At 37.6% G+C, this 18,311-nt stretch overlaps 1 protein-coding gene across 6 annotated transcripts in view; it reads right to left on the minus strand.

The window, feature by feature from the left end:
- The window catches only part of RAD51B (RAD51 paralog B), a 561,756-nt gene that overhangs the window by 536,837 nt on the left and 6,608 nt on the right, over positions 1-18,311 (minus strand). For all 6 annotated transcript variants that reach the window (XR_004677086.1, XR_004677087.1, XR_004677088.1 and 3 more), the window contains exon 4: positions 13,704-13,820. Coding sequence is in view for 3 of the 6 variants with exons in the window: in XM_034993401.1 (XP_034849292.1) it covers positions 13,704-13,820 (117 nt within the window). In the remaining 3 variants the exon portion in view is untranslated. The remainder of the gene's footprint in view (positions 1-13,703; positions 13,821-18,311) is intronic.

Here is an 18,311-nt window from a genome sequence, read left to right on the forward strand (position 1 = left end):
ATCAATGTGCTTTCCCTTAACAATTCAGCATGTATATCATTAATATGAGTTTAATATGTATGATTCTTTTCTTTTGTAAAGTAAATTTTACATACAGTGAAATGCATAATCTTAAGTTTACCATTTGATGAGTTCCAACAAATGTATACATACATGCAATCTAAACCCCTATGAGTCAGAACATTACCATAACCCAGGAAATTCCCTCATAAACACTGTTTTACGTTCAAGAAATTATTTATATTCAAGAAGTCATATAAACATTGTATTATATTCAGGAGACTTATTAGGGAGAATATATCTTCTCTGACCCATCTTTAGTTTAATGGCATATACAAAAAATTTAGTTCTTCCTGGTATTTCATTACTGAAACAAAATCTAGCTAAGATGATAATCTGGGTCATGGTAGAAACTTCTGTACTTTATTTAGCATCTTTCCACACTGAATAATCTGTTTTAATTCTTAATGCTTCAAATCATCTCTAATGATTTCTATATAACTTCTGACAGTATCTGTTCACAAAAGAATCCACTTAAGTTGTTGCCATATTGTTTTCTATGTTTTATTTCATTCATTTTACTGCAACAGGAAGAATAAGTGTGTTCCTAATGTTATTAATAATGTATTACATTTAGTCTTTTACTATTGAGAAAACTCAAAAGAGGCTTTTAAATATCTATCATTAATTTTAGTGATATTTTTCTAGATATTGAATTATGTATTACATGACTTTAAATGTCACTAAAAACTTATGGAAGTTTGTCTTCCTATCCCATGTGTTGTTTTTTTTTTTAAGATTTTATTTATTTATTTGAGAAAAAGAGATAGAGCAAGCAAGAGAGAGAACGCATGCGGGTAGGGGCAGGAACAGAGGGAGAGGGATAAGCAGACTCCATGCTGAGCGCACAGCCTGACACGGAGCTTGATCCCACAACCCCAAGATCATGACCTGAGCTGAAATTAAGAGTCAGATGCTCAGCTGACTGAGCCACCCAGGCACCCCATCCTGTGTGTTTCTTAATTATGATGGCTTCCTACTATCATTACTCAGTATTTCAAGGGACAAAAAACCAGCAAAAGTTTCAATATAAAGGATAATGGATACAATTCCATATATCAGATTGTCTTTAGAATTTCAAAATTTTTTGGATGTCTTCTCAGATGGAATCAGATTGTCACTGATTTACTTCATTAGTCAGGGGAGATTCAACAGCTGACTTGTCTGTGCATGTGGTTCATTTCTAGCACATTATCAGTATGGACTCCAATCTACAGTTTGTTTGCAGGAACCTTTTTGACATTTGTTTGCTTTGTGAGATTTGATTTAGTTAAATCCAAAATCCACTTAACTAGGTATGTAGAACCACAATTCATCCCAGGATGCTGAAAATAAAGGTACAGCAAGGTGCCTCTGTCACCCTTCTGTATCATTTCCTCATGGACTATACCTGACACATGACAGTCTGACATACAGACCAAGTAGGATGCCAGTGTCAATCTATATATTAAATACTCATTAAGGTTTATTTCATTTTTTAGGTTGAAATAACAATAAAAGTTCAAAATATTTTTCCCACAACCTAATGGACCATCTTACATATTCTGCTTTAGAAACTGCTAGTTTTAAAGAGCCCCAAACACTTTTTTAACATTATCGAAGACAGCATGGATCAAGTTAATTACCAGAAATCAGAGGAAAGGTAACTTTTGTCAGTAAAAGTTGGAAGTGGATCTAAGAAATGAAAAATGGTTACTGTTCACTGCCTTTCTATACATACTGTCTACAGGCCAGGTTTTAAATATGTTCTAAGATGTAATGAGCTTAAACCCCTTAAATGCTTTGTGATTTTTAGTGAAAAGGTAAAACAAGCCATTGTTTTAATTAAAATGATACATATGAGAACATTCAGTAACATATCAAGTCCCATGAAAATGTAAGATATTCTCTTATTATTCCATCTTTAAAGAAAACATGTAAAAAATTTGAAAACTTAAACAAGTATAACTGGCATTTTTTCTACTTCATTATTTTCACGTACTATTCAGTATAGTCTAGGGAAAAGTAGAACATTACGTGAATAACATAAGATTTCTGGGTTTGTTTTGTTTTACTTTGCATTTGAAGTTGGATAATTACATTAATTTAAGCTATAATAACTAATTTCTAATTCTTTAGCAATCTCAGATCCTCTTCATACATTTTTCACTCTCTTCCTAGACTCAAAAAAATTTATGCTGTATACAATTCTGATGGGCTGACTAGAGTTAAATTTCATTATTTTTTCAGGTTTACTTAGTGGGTTAAAACATTTCAACACTAATAATTTTTAGCTTCAGATAGTTTAGCTCTGAATTCTACCAGCCAAACCACAAAGTTTCAAGTTGTGTTCAATTCCCAGGTTCAGCTCCAATGGTGGTTAGAGAGAGAGAACATGCCAAACCAGAATAGTCTCAGTTAGTTGCTTCTTGGAAACTCAGAGTGAATACAACATTTACACACAGAAGACACCAGTAAAATATAATCAGCTTTATATAGTTAAGATTCTGGGCTTCAACGCTGCCTGAGAAATAAAAGAACTGAAAGAAAATAACAAGTGGTGAAGATCACTCAAATATCAACAAGGAAGCAAATATTAATAATTAGTTCAAAGGAGAAAGAATTATTCCCAAGAAAAGAAAGTCTAATTGTACTGAAATAAAAATGAAGCCTGTCATTTTAATCCTTAGAGAGACTTAATGGTTGAGATGAATGAAACCTGGACCTGTTAGGACCTAAAACCAAGTTAACTCTCCTCTCATTCAAGATGGGGGCAACAGGATGGGCCATCTCCAAACCAATACTTCACCCAAGAAAATTTAAGGACTGCCTGGTTCTGATCTAAGAGCTTTGGAAACTCTATCATTTTTTTTTAATGACACGCCTCACCCATCATTTGTCTCCATTTGCTCTACAACTATGCAGAAATATGATTAGGCCTTTAGACCTACAAAATTCACTTGAAAAATAACTAATTCTCAAAATCCTAAAACAAACAAAATCTCAATCTCAGAAAGGCCAGGTAGCACTTTGCCTTGTGAAAAAAACCTTGGATCTTAAATTACTTTACATCAACATGTGGAAGATTTTATACCTTGGATTTTCCCCACCACTCCCTCTTATTTCATATTAACAACTGCTGTCTTTCAAGTACATGGGAAGGGACGAAAAAAGAGAAGGAAGGGGAACAGAGCAGAAAAACACAGGAGGACATGGAAATGACAAGCACCCCAAGCTTCACAGTTAAAAAAACATCAAACAGTATCAAGGGACATAATCATTCATTTAACAATCATAGAACATGTGCCATATAAAAGACTCTATGAAATCTTTATGGAGAGAGATGTTTATTTCTAAATCAGGAAGTGAGTGAAGAATTGGGAACAATGATCCAATCAACCACATCTGCTAAACTCCTGTATTAGGACAGAGGCCTGTTTATCTTGCCTTTCAAAACCCTGGGCAGGATAAACAAACCACATCATCGGATTAGAGTCAAGGAAAGCCAATTAGAAATTTCTCCCTAGCACTCCTACTGCTGTTGTTACACATGGAGCACGCCTTAACCTGACTAGATTTCGAAGGGGATGAGACCCATCGTGGCTGACCTGCACACCCATGAGCAAGAAAAATAAATGTTTGTCGCTGTTTTAAGCAGTGTAAGCAGCCAAAATTGACTAATCAAGCATTTATGTCTTGTACTTCACTGTTTACGCATGTCTATCACATGCCTGGCCCTTGTAGGCATTTAAGTTTACAATCCTGCCTTATTAGCTCCTGTGATCTTGCAGGCCACAGCTAACCTTGCCAATAAGAAAGAAAAAGAACTGTATATTTAACTGTTCTGAGAAAAAATTAGGATGCCAAAATAGGACTCTGGCATCCTGCTCCTACCGTTTGGGGATAGTAGAATAGTCACTTCCAAAGCAAAACTGATCCACTCAAGGAGGACACCTCATCTCCTTAAATCATGAACAAAGCATGGAAATGAGTCAGGAAATACAAATAATGTAAAAATGTGCTACATCCTTTCTTAGTATTTAGAGCAAGGATCTGTGTATAATCATCCCTCTTAAATGTTATAAAGATTTGGCAGTGTTTCACAGGTTTACTTTTCCAGAGGTACTCTTGAACAAAGATATGCAGATCTTATATCCCTTTTTGTTGACATGAGTTTGGACCAGTACTCTAGTCCAGTAACCTCAGGATTACAATATGAGAACACTTTTTTTGGCGATCCTTTACATACAACCTTAATTTTACCGAATCACATTAGCATCTTTATTTTACATTCTCAGCAGGGTGATCTTGACCCCAAGGGTGAAACATGGTTTTGATGGGGGAGGGGGGAGGTTTTACTTTTTCTATCTAAAACACGGATATACAGACCATACATAAACAGGTATACAGTGTATCTGTGGTATTAAAATCTCATGGGGAGGACTTCCTTAGAAAAAAAAAAAAATGTCTAAAAAGCTCCTAAGGGGAGAAAATGAAAGCAGGATTGAGAAACACTGATTTAATCTACATGATCCCCTATGAGAAAGCTACCATGTGGTTTGACCTCCACATAATGTAAACTTTTAAACTTTAAATTTCAAACATATCTTTACTACCAATCGTCAGTAATAACAGATGCAGAAATTATCTGCTTAGATATTCCTCAAGTATGGAATTTGACGTTCTCAGGGAATGGGACAAACCCCTGTAGTTCAATCTCATCTGTGATTCTGCAAGAGGCAGTTTCTCTTTGATTTTCTCCTCTGCTACTTCTGTTTCGGCACGACTGCTTCTCTAGTTCCACTTTTGATCTTGGTGCTGTAACTGCATCTACACAGATTCAGTGACGTTCACATCAATCAAAACTGGGGAATCAGGAAAGAGCAGCTATAAAAATGCCAGCAGAATGTTTCCAGACTCATTCTTACTCCCTCCGTTGTCTCCAGGCTCATCTAAGTTTATTCTACCAGTTGCCTTACCTACCTCTCACCACTTCTAACTTCTATCTGATATCTGGAACTCTAGGTTTGACCTTTTAACCAGAAACAAAGATCAGGCAATGCAATTAATTAGACACCTGCATTGATACGATATTAGTTCTCTATCGCTCTGTAACAAATTACCACAAACCTAACAGCCTAAAACAACACCCGTCTTTTATCTCACACTTCTGTAGGCTAGCAGTCAGTCTGGATGGGCTTGACGGGGCTCTCTGCTCAGTCTCACAGGGCCAAAATCAAGGTGCCAGCTGAGCAAAATCCACTACTCTGCAGCCGCGGGTCTGAGCTCCCTGTTTCCTTGCTGGCTGTCATCCGAGGGCTGCTCACTGCTTCTAGAGGCCACCTACCTACATTCCTTCTCACCGTCTTTCTGGTTTCTCCTTCTCTAGCTAGAGAAAGCTCAGTTTCCAAGGGCCCATGGAAGTAGATCAGGATAATCTCCCTCTCTTAAAGTCGATTGTGCCACAGAACATACCATGATAATGGGAATGATATCTTATCATATCCACAGGTTCCAGGGATTATGGCAGAGCATCTCTGGGAGGCCATTTTAGAATTCTGTCTACCACAGTCTCCGAGAATGGATAGGTAATAATTTCAAGTTTTTTAAGACTTACACACATACATACACACACACACACACATATATATGCATGCATACATATATAAACACACACATATAGTGACAGCCAGGCTCTAAGAAGGACCCAGTGATCTCACTCTGGTATTCACACCCTTCTGTAGTCCCCTCCCACACTGTAACAGGTGTGTCTGTGTAATAGAATACGGCAGAAAGAATGCTATGTAACTTCCAAAGCTAGGCCTTAAAAAACAACGCGATTTCTACTTTGTTCCTTAAGATCATTTACTCTAGGGAAAGTCAACTGCCATGTCAGGAAGACAGGCAAGCAGTCCTGTGGAGAGGTACAGGTGGCCAATAACTGAGCCTTCCTGCCAACAACAGCCAGGACCAACTTCCCAGCCACATGAGTGAGCCATCTTGGAAGCATCTCGGCCAGCTCCAGTCAGGTTTTCCGATGACTGCAGCCTCATCAATACCTTGACTGTAATCTCATGAAAGACCATAACCAGAAAACCAGCTAAGATGATCCTGAATTCCTGACTCACAGAAACTGTGAGATAATAAATCTTTCTTGCTGTTTTTAGCCACTAAACTTTGGAATGATTTGTTAAACAGCAGTATATAACAAATCTATAAATACGCAACTACAGATATACAGATATTAGAGATATTTAAGAAAAAAACTCCTAAAATGAAAGAATCACTGATGTTCATTAATAAAAACTCAATTAAGTAGAAAACTCATATTTCTTAAATGTGATATTTTGATAATTTTTAATGGCATACAAATGAAAATACATATTACACCTTAGAATAGCAATCTTTAAAAATTACTAAAGTTTGGCTTATTTCAAGATCCAAGGAGAGAATATGAGATAGCAATAAATAAAGCATTACAGTAAGCAAGCACTATATAAGCGTTTAAATACAAATTCATTCTCTCCACTAATATTTATTAAGTACCTTCTACATATGCTAATACTGTGAATCTAACAATAAAAATAAAAAGACACAATCCCTGCTCACTTGGAATTTATTCTCCAGTGAGGAAGACATGCACTAATTAATCACACGAACACTACAACTTTAACAGTGACAAGTGCTCCATAGAAGAACCACAGTACATGGTTCAGTTCTTTAGAAACATATGACAATTCTAAATATGTTAAGTTAAAACACAATAAAATAGGCTCAAAATACACTAAGTAAAAAATAATAGAACTACAAGTAAATTTGTCAATTCAACATTTTAACAACCTTCTCTAAATTACTATTAGGTCGGGCTGAGAAAAAAAAAGTTGGTAAAGATGAAGAAGATTTGAACAACCCAAATAACAAGCTTAATTTAATGGTCATATGCAGAGCATTCAAATATTAGAGAATAATCATTCCTCTCAATCGCACCTGAAGCGTTTATAAAAATCGATCACATATTAAACCTTAAAACAAGTTTCAGAAATTTTCAGAGAATCGGTATCACATAAAATTCTCTGACCAAATGAATTTAGTTAACAATCTAATTTTGAAAAGATAAATTTTTTAATCAAATAAATTAGATTTTCAGAAATTTCAAATAACTCATGAATTAGAGAAGCAATCATAATGGAAATTTTAAAATACGATTAGAACTAAGTAAAGATGAAAATGCTTTATATAAAAAAAAATGAAGCAATGGATATATTCATAGCCTACAAGCTCAGAGTTAAAAAAAAAAGAAAAAGAAAAACTGAAAGTTAATGGATTAAATGCAAGAAGTTTGGGGGTGGGGGGGAATAATGGCAGAAAACATGCAATTACATAGGAGATAATAAAATAAAAGAAATCATTGAAGTAGAAGACAAAGAAAAGAGAGAAAGGACCAAAAAAGAACAACAAAGAGCACAGTCCTTTGAAAAGACTATAATAGGGACACCTAGGTGGCTCAGTTGGTTAAGTGTCTGCCTCTGGCTTGGTTCATGATCCCAGGGTCCTGAGTCCCACATCACACTCCTTGCTCAGCAGAGAGCCTGCTTCTCCCTCTACCTGCCACTCCCCCTGCTTGTACTCACTCTCTCTCTCTGACAAATAAATAAAATCTTAAAAAGAAAAAAAGACTATAATAATATTCAACTCTGTCCAGACTTTTTAAAAAGAAAGGGAAAAGGAAGACAAAGTAAGTAATGTTAGGAATGAAAAGGGGAAGAAAATCACATATAGGGGGAGCGGGGTGGGGGGACGGGTTAGCCTCGTGATGGGTAGTAAAGAGGGCATGTACTGAATGGAGCACTGGGTGTTATACCCAAACAATGAATCATGGAACACTACATCAAAAACTAATGATGTAATGTATGGTGATTAACATAACATAATAAAATAAAATAAAATAAATCACATATAAAACCAGATTTTTAAAAATTTTTTAAAAACCAGATTTAAAGATAAGGAGAGTCCAGTGAATAACTTTATGACAATAAATTTGAAAAATTAAAGACAATGGGCATATTCCTAAAAATATCATTCACCAAAACTACTCAGGAAGAAATAGAAAACCTGAATAGTCCTATAAATCATAAAGGAATTGATTTCCTTTTTTTTAATCTTCCCACAAGGAAAATACCAAGATCAGACAATTTCTCAGACAAGTTTTATCAAATATTCAAGAAACAAATAATTCTAATTTGTACAAACTATTATAAAATATTAAAAAAGAGATATTACACAATTTATTCTACCAATTAACTCAAAATAGATCACACAAAAATTAACTCAAAATAGATCATAAACTAAATGTAAAACCTAAAACTATAAAACTTTAGAAGAAAACATAGCAAAAACTCACTGTGTCTTTGGCTGGACAAAGAATTTGTAGAGATGACCAAAAGCACAATCTATAAAAGAAAAAAACTGATAGACTGGACTACACCAGAATTAAAAGCTCCAAAAGCTACCATGAACAAACCAATGAACAGACAAGCCACAGATTGGAAGAAAACAATTGCAAATCCTATATCTGATAAAGGACTTGTATCCAGAATGTATAAAGAATGGCTTACAACTGAGTAACAAGAAAACAACCAATTAAAAAATAGGCAAAAGATTTGAACAGACATTTCACTTAAGAAAATACACAAATGGGGGCGCCTGGGTGGCTCTGACTCTTGATTTTGGCTCAGATCACGATGTCAGGGTCATGGGCTGAAACCCCACCTGGGGCTCCACTCTCAGCAGGGAGTCTGCTTGAGGATTTTCTCTCCCTGTCCTTCTGCCCCTCCCACTGCTCATGCACAGGCATTCTCTCTCTAAAATAAATAAATAAATCTTAAAAAAAAAAAAAAAGAAAAGAAAATACACAAATGGCTGGTAAGCACATGAATAGGTGTTCAATATCATTAGTCATTAAGGAAGTGCAATTAAAACTACAATGAAATTGGCAATTCCACAAGCCTGGCTGCGAGAGTGGGGATGAGGTTGCCTGTGGTTCCCCCAGTGGCACAAGAGGGAGAAAAAAAAAACCCTACAATGACATACCACTATACACCCACTGGAATAGCTAAAATCAAAGAGATAAACAATACTAAATGTTAGTGAGGATGTGGAGAAACAAACCATCACACTTTGCTAGTGAGAATGTGAAATCGTACAGCTACTTTGGAAAGCAGTCTGGCAGTTTCTTAAAAAGTTCAACATACAGGGGCGCCTGGGTGGCTCAGTCGTTGGGCGTCTGCCTTCGGCTCAGGTCATGATCCCAGAGTCCTGGGATCGAGCCCCACATCGGGCTCCCTGCTCAGCAGGAGGCCTGCTTCTCCCTCTCCCACTCCCCCTGCTTGTGTTCCCTCTCTCACTGTGTCTCTCTCTGTCAAATAAATAAATAAAATCTTTAAAAAAAAAAAAAAGAGTTCAACATACAGCTATCATATGATCTAGCCACTCACTCCTAGTAATCTACCCAAGAGAAACAAAAACTTATGTCCATACAAAGACATATCCGTGAATGTTCATAGCAGCATCATTCCTAATACATGAAAAATGGAAACAATCTAAGTGTCCATCAACTGATGAGTGGATAAACAAAATGTGCTACAGCCATGAGTTTTTATAGCATTTAAATTGTACCTTAATAAAACTGCTTTTAAAATAACCAAATGATGGGGCGCCTGTGTGGCTCAGTCGTTAAGCATCTGCCTTTAGCTCAGGTCATGATCCCAGGGTCCTGGGATCGAGCCCTGCATCGGGCTTCCTGCTCTGCAGGAAGCCTCCTTCTCCCTTTCCCACTCCCCCTGCTTGTGTTCTCTCTCTCGCTGTGTATCTCTCTGTCAAATAAATAAATAAAATCTTTAAAAAAAAATAAAATAACCAAATGATTTATGAAAAGATATTCAAACTCATTAGTAATCAGGAAAATGAAAACTAAAATCATAGATGCCAAAGATGGGCATAAGTTAAGAAATCTGATAATACCAAGGCATGAAGATGTAGAGCAAGAAGAATTCCTGCACATCACTGGTAGGAATTTAAACAGGCACAACCGCTCTGGAAAACAATTTGTCCTGATTCTGCAAAGTTACATTATGCACATATCCTATAACCAGGAAATCACTCCAAGGTAGATACCCTAGACAGGGGCCAGATAGTAAATATTTTAGGCTCTACAGACCATGAGATCTTTGCCACAACTAACTCGACTCTGCCTTCTATCATGTAAACATCAGCAGACAAAACATAAACAAATCAGCATAGTTGTGTTATAATAAAACTTTATTTACAAAAACAGACATCAAGCTAGATTTGATCATTGGGCAGTAGTTTGCCAATCCCTGCCCTAGAGAAATACTTGTACATGTGATGCAGGGGACATGTACAACAATTTTCATAGGACTTGTTTATATTAGCAGCAAACTAGAAACAACCCAAAAGTTCACTCACAGGAAAAAAAGATAAATAAATTGTGGCATATTTTCAAAATGGAATATGATACATCAGTGAAAGGGAATTATACTCCTGCTACCTGAAACAACATGGATAAATCTTAGAAAACACTATTAAGTAAAAAAAACAATTCATAGAAGAGATATGATTTAATCACAGAAATGATTTAATAGAGCTCAAAATTAAGCAAAACTAAATAAAATGTTGTTATAGCTCCTATTTAAGTACATAGATGGTAAAAGAAAACTATAGGGAAAAAAATTATAGGAATGGTAAAAAATTCAGGATTTTTTACCTGAAATACACATACACACCTCAATAGAAGGCCAAAGATAGGATCAGGGAGAAGACCACAGTTAGTTTCAATGGTTTTGGTATTGTTCTGGTTCTTACTAAGTCATAGGGTCATAAGACTTCATAAATTACACATGCAGGATATATTTAATCTTACATATATATAAAATACACATTAAAATTTTGTTAATAAAAGGTAAACAGAAATACTCCCTATACTCAGCTGAAAAAAATCCCAAAATAACTGAAAAGGCTACCTGTAACTAAAACAGAAAGTAAAAAACTGGCCACTAATAAGCAGTCAGAGTATTCATGCTCCAAGTCAGCCAAGGAGATCATGACAAAACACCAACATGGCTTGTAACTACCACTTGGATTCAGAAAGAATTGACAAATGCCAAGTGAAAAAGCATTAAAAATTATTCTAAAACTTAGAAAATAAAAAAGTAGCTGTTGGTTAATCTTAAGTTCAGTTTTTGCTATTTAAATAACTTTATAACTATGGAACACTGCTGTTATAAACTCATTTGAAGAGGTCCAGCTAGAGTGCAAAAAGATTATGTACAATAGGATTCTGGCACCATCTGGTGGCAGTACCCTGCAACAGCAGGGGTCTTTTGTTTCCTTTAAAGATCCTCTCGCTCATTTATCAACTATCTAATAGGCATCCTCCAAGCATAGTACACACACATTTTTAAATCTTTCTTAGAAGACAGGGCATAAAATAAGGTATAGTATCAAACAGAATGCCCATCTTCAAGAAGAAAAATCTACACCTGAATTTATGACTATCAGAATGTCAGAGTCTGCTCTTGCTTAGAAGTTTGCTTAAAGTATCAATGCCCCTAGAACTCTCAGGCAAGAAGTTCCTCAGGAGTATCCTGGTTAAGTCCATGAGTCACAACACCAGACCAGTAAGCACACCAATGCAGCTTGCAAGGAAAAGAACTGTGGTGGTTTTTAAATATCTTTAATCTCACTATGGAAAACAATATAGAGGTTCCTCAAAAAATTAAAAATAGATCTACATACAACTCAGAAATTCCACTTCTGGATATATACCCAAAGGAAATAAAAACAATTTCATCAAGATATCTGCACTCCAATGTTTATCATAGTAGTATTCTCAATAGCCAAGATATGGAAACAACCTAAATGCCCATCACAGATGAATGGATTTAGAAATGTGGCATATATACACAATGGAATATTACTCAGCCATGAGGAAGGAAGATAACCTCTCATTAGCAACAACATGAATGGACCCTGAGCACATTATACTAAGCAAGATAAGTCAAAGAAATGTACTGTACAGTATCAGTTATATGTGGAATCTAAAAAAGTTAAAATTGTGGTTAAAATGGTGGTTAAAAGGGGGTGGGGTGGGGAGATAAGAGTGCTGGTGTTTGGGGTACCTGGGTGGCTCAGTTGTTAAGTGTCCAACTCTTGATTTCAGCTCAGGTCATGATCTCAGGGTCTTGAGATTGAGCCCTGCACCAGGCTCCATGCTCAACAGGGACTCTACTTGAGATTCTTCCCCACTGCCCCTCATCCCCCTCCCCTCTCACCTGTGCCCTCTCTCTCTCTCTCTCTCAAATAAATAAATTTTTTAAAAAAAAGTGATGGTGTTTAACAGTACAAACTTGTAATGAAAAGTAAATAAGCAATAGCAATATAATGCAGTCTAATGAATATAGACAATAGTATTGTACTATAATTATGTAATGTGATAAATATTACTACATCAGCAAACATATTACAATATATAAATGCATTAAAGTAACATAATGAAAACCTTAACCTTACATAATATTACATGTCCAATTTATTCAGGTAAAAAAAAATGTCCTTGGGGCACCTGGGTGGCTCAGTCAGTTAAGTGTCCAACTCTTGATTTTTGGCTCAGGCATGATCTCAGGGCTGTGAGATCAAGCCCCACATGGAGCCTGCTTGAGATTCTCTCTCTCCCTCTGCCCCTCCCCACTCCCCCTCTTGAAAGAAGGTAAATGTCCTTGAATTCTTGACACTTCTTTCAAAAAGTAGACCCAATTTTGCCTTTCCTTGAACATGAGCTGTACTTAATGACTTGCTTCTAAAGAAGAGAATGTGGCAGAAGTTAATGGTATGTAACTTCCACAGCTAAATCATCAAAGGCATCGCCACTTCCATCTTGCCTTCTTTTGGATTACTCACCCTAGGGGAAGTCAGCCACCATGTCATGAGGAACTCAAGCAGCCTGTGGAAGAGCCTACTTGGAGAGGAACTGTGACCTCCTACCAACAACCAGCATCAACTTCCCAGTTATGTGAGTGAGCCCTCTTGGAAATACCATCCAGCCCCACAAAGCCTTCAAGATATTGCATCCCTTACCAATATTTCTGAGCTAAGCTGCTCCCAAAGAAATAGAAATAATAAGTATTAATTGTTGTTTTTAAGCCACTTCATTTTGAAGTAATTTGCTGTTGCAACAATACATAACTAATACAACCTATCACATCCTAGAACTAAATTTTATCTACAACAGAAACTAAAAATAGCTCACTTCAGTTTAATACTATGACTTGCCCACATGTTAATAAAATTTCAAAGTTTCCTTCCTAATACACTTAGTGTTCCTTTTTTAATTCCCCCCAATTTTTCATACTATTTCATAATATTCATCGTTTTCTAAGTTAATTTTAAGAAACAGCAACCTAAGCAGACTTTAGGTGGTCAGCAAGGACTGTTTTGAATATCTTTATTTTTGCAAAGCAACTATACTAGGTCCTGAGTGAAGAACCATGCCCTTGAGGCATGAAATAATTCATGTTTTTCAACTAAACTTTTTCCCCTGGCTCTGAAAGTTACAGATCAATGGGAAGTTTGGAAAGTTTCTCCTTTACCTCTGTGAGGGATCCACAAGCCACACCACCGTGCAGGGCTTCATCCAATGCAGAAAGGGTTGTAGCTAAGAAGGCTGGTGAGAGAGAGGAAGACGTTTGCATCTTCATCCCATAAGCCTGAACAAGAAAAAGAAGACATTCTTTTCAATCTCCATGCTTATTCAAAACCAGAAAACAAACTCCAAACCTCAATTACTAGCAGCTGGAACCCCAATTCATCTCTCTTTTCCTCAAACATTTATTTGTTAAACAAAGATTTAGTCCATGCCAGAGACCGTGCCAGACTATGGGGATATGACAGAAGAGACAGGCCCTGCCCTTAGTACCTATGGTCACCCTGCAGTTGAAATCAGGACTGGAAACTAGGCAATTACAATACAGTTATCAGAGATACCATGACAGGGAAAGGGGATTCACAGAGGCAGTGTACCTGATCTATGGATTTTGTGATCCAGGAAGACTTCAGAAGGAGCTGGATGTCTGAGCTAAAATGTGAAATAGCTGTTAAGCAAAGGAAATATGCATGTTCTGCCAAAGGGACAGAAGAAAGGGAGAAAATGGGAACTAATAAAAACTACAAAAAATGAAGAGTTCATTTAGAAGGGTTGAAAGAGGGAGTGTGGTCACAGTGGGGCCAGTGATGAGGCTAGAGAAATAAGCAGGGGCCAAATCATGAAAGAGCCTTGTTGGAAGTCTAGGGTCAATGTGGAGAGCAACAAGGAATGACATGTTCAAGTTATCTTTTCAAACTAAGGTTGGTCTGTGAAGAATAGCTTGAAGGTAGGTACAGTAGCCTGAGAAATGGCCCCCCAAAAGATATCTGCATCAAATCCTTGGAACCTGTGAATGTTACCTTCTTCTGAAAAAGGGCCTTTAAAGATGTGATTAATGTGATTACATACCTAGCAATGTTTAAGAACGCTTACCTCTGCAATTTTTAACATTAAAAATTACTACTATTTTATTAAATTGTCCAAATAAACTGAGGTCAAGCCATAGAACTGTAATTATTCATTTATTCATTCATTCATTCATTCATTCAACAAATACTGAGTACCTACTGCATGCCATATACTATGATAAACTCTGGAAACAGAAACAGAGACGGGGGCGCCTGGGTGGCTCAGATGGTTGAGCTTCTGCCTTTGGCTCCGGTCGTGATCCCAGGGTCCTGGGATCGAGCCCCACATCAGGCTCCCTGCTTGGCAGGGAGCCCGCTTCTCCCTCTCCCTCTGCTGTTCCCCCTGCTTGTGCTCTCTCACTCTCTCTGTCAAATAAATAAATAAAATCTTAAAAAAAAAAAAACAGGAGAGGAGATTCCTCAAAACCTTCTAAAAAAAAAAAAGAAACAGTTTTTAACCACTTAAAGTTTACAACTTAATAAATCTATGTATGAAATCCAAGGCCCTTCTGCTTCTGTGAGGATGTAGGAAAACCAGCATATTAATATTTATAAGCCATAAATTGCCCATCTCTGTCTAATCTCACCTATTAAATTCTTAGATCATTTAAACCATGGATTATCACATTTTTCTAAGGCTATACTCAGGTACATTAAAAAAAGAAAAGAAAAGCTACAGAAAAAAGTCATGTGGTATGTATCTGATTTAGAAATACCTGAATATTGTCTACAATATATCATCAGGCTGTTGTCTGATAGGTGAGCCTGGGGACATTTTATCAAACGTGTAAAGACTGCCCAATCTGTCAACATTAAAGTACTTCCTTTGCAACTATAAGTGTACTAATCACTAGAATAATAGATTTAGTGACACATATAAAAAAGACTAAAATGAAGGAACAAAGACTTCAGAAATGATAGTATGTATATAAATGAAACAAAAAGGAATATTTTGGTATGCCACTCCACCAGTTTTTCTTCCCTGTTGGTGGCTGCTGCTTCTCAGACACATCATTATTTAATCTGATCTTAACTGTTGGCTTTGCTCAGAACTTGGTTTTGGATACGCTTATCTCATTATCGCATATTTACACTGATGACTCCCAAATGTATACTGCTACGACAGACCTCTCCTTCAGATTCCAGGTCCATGTATTGAACTGCCTGCTTAGTATCTCCATTCAATGTTTCATAAGCACCTTACATTCAGCAAGTACTAAATTAAATTCATGATCTGCCTCCCTCAAGCCTGATCCTCTTTCCAGCATTCCTTATCTCAGGAAGTGGCACTACCCAGTTTCCCAAAGCAAAAAATCAAGGAATCATCCGTCACTTTCCTGTTATCTCAGCACCACCCACCAGCAAACAATCACCAATCCTATTCATTCTGCCTCCTAAATCTCTCTCATAACAACTGACATATGCCATCTGCACTGACACCACACTAATAAAGCATGTCACAGTCACCTTCTGTCTGGAATACAGGAGTAGATACCTAACTGGTCTTCACAAATATTTTCCTACTCCTTTTCAATCACTTACCTATGTTCAAGACTGAGTTGTTGTTGTTGTTTATCATTAAACTTTTGTTTTAATGAGTCTCAAAATTCTGTGACAGATTTTTGGTCAAGTTGTGTCCATTAAAAAGTACTGATTTTAAAAATTAATAACTTAAAACTGCCACACATACACACAAAAAAAACAAATGGTCCACAAAACATTCTCCTTTCCTTCTGTAGGTTTTACAATGCACTGTTATCATTAACCAGTCTTTTACTATTAAACTTAATTGGCCAATTGACACAAACAGTCCTGAGACCTTTTTTCCACCACAGACTGGGGTGGCAGCTATTGGGGATAATATTCATTTAGCCTTCTGAGCTTTCTGGGCAAACTTGGTGACCTTGCCAGCTCCAGCTGCCTTCTTGTCCACTCCTTGGATGACGCCCACAGCAACCGTCTGTCTCATGTCACCAACAGTAAAATGGCCCAGAGGAGGATAGTCAGAGAAGCTCTTAACACGCCTAGGCTTGCCAGGAACCATATCAACAATGGCAGCATCACCAGATTTCAAGAACTTGGGACCATCTTCCAGCTTTTTTCCAGAATAATGATCTATCTTCTCCTGCAGCTCAGCAAACTTGCAAGCAATGTGAGCTGGGTCACAATCCAGCACAGGTGCATATCCAGCACTGATCTGGCCTGGATGGTTCAGGATTATCCTGAACCTGAGCTGTAAGCCAGCTGCTTCCATGGGTGGGTCATTTTTGCTGTCACCAGGCACATTGCCACAAACATCTTTGACAGATACATCGTTCTTTTTTTTTTTTTGTATTATTTTTATTTATTTGAGAGAGACAGACATAGGGAGAGAGAACACTAGCAGGGGGGAGAGAGAGAAACAGGCTCCCCTCTGAGCAGGGAACCTGCCATGGGGCTCGATCCCAGAACCCTGGGATCACGACCTAAGCTGAAGGCAGATGCTCAACCGACTGGGCCACCCAGGTGCCCCCAGATACATCATTCTTGACATTGAAGCCCACATTGTCCCCAAGAAGAGCCTCACTCAAAGTTTCATGGTGCATTTCAACAGACTTTACTTCAGTTGAAACATTGACTAGAGCAAAGGTGACCACCATGCCAGGTTTAAGAACACCAGTCCCCACTCGGCCCACAGGGACAGTACCAATACCACCAATTTTGTAGATGTCCTGGAGAGGCAAACACAAAGGCCTGTCAGTTGGATAAGCTGGTGGCAGAAATGCCATCCAGAGCTTCAGGCAGTGTGGTTCCACCAGCATTCCCACCTTTACGGATGGCTTTCCATCCCTTGAATAGAGGCATGTTAGCACTTGGCTCCAGCATGCTGTCACCATTCCAGCCAGAAATTGGCACAAATGATGCTGTATCAGGGTTGTAGCCAGTTTTCTTAATGTAGGTGCTGACTTCCTTAACGATTTCCTCCTATCTCTTCTGGCTGTAGGGTGGCTCAGTGGAATCCATTTTGTTAACACCAACAATTCGTTGTTTTACACCCAGTGCGTAAGCCCGTGCTCACGGGCCTGCCCATTCTTGGAGACACCTGCTTCAAATTCACCAACAGCAGCAGCAACAATCAGGACAGCACAGTCTGCCTGAGATGTGCCTGCAATCATGTTTTTGATAAAGTCTCTGTGCAAGACTGAATTTTTAAAAACACAGATTATACCCTTTATGACTTTTTATTGATCTCAGAATAAAGTTCAAAATCCTCTACATGGTCTGTAAGCCCCATGATCTGACTCCTGCTTGCTTCTCTGACTTCATCTCTGAGGTCAATCTGCTCCTCACCACTAAGTTCCATTCACACCAGCCTTATTTTACTGCCAGGAAACACCATTCTCCTTCTCTTCACAGGGCCTTTGCACATCCTAGTCCCACTGCCTGCAGACTCCTCCATGCTCACCTCCTTCCTGACTTTGCCTGTCTCTCCCCTATTCACCCTTCAAGTTTTAGCTAAAGTGTCACTTCCTAAGAGGAGCCCTTCCCAACCCCGGAACTAAGTAATGTACCCTGTTATTAAGTTTCAGAGCTTTTTGTACTTTTCCTTGATAGGACTTATCATTACTACAAATAACTAATTGTTTATGTAATTATATGTGTAATGTCTGACTTCTCCCACTAGACTATAAGCTGCATGAGGGCAGGATGTTACCATGTTCACTACA

Source organism: Mirounga leonina, unplaced genomic scaffold (assembly GCF_011800145.1).
Source record: "Mirounga leonina isolate KUSES-001 unplaced genomic scaffold, KU_Mleo_1.0 Mir_82, whole genome shotgun sequence".
NCBI classification, from domain to species: domain Eukaryota; kingdom Metazoa; phylum Chordata; class Mammalia; order Carnivora; family Phocidae; genus Mirounga; species Mirounga leonina.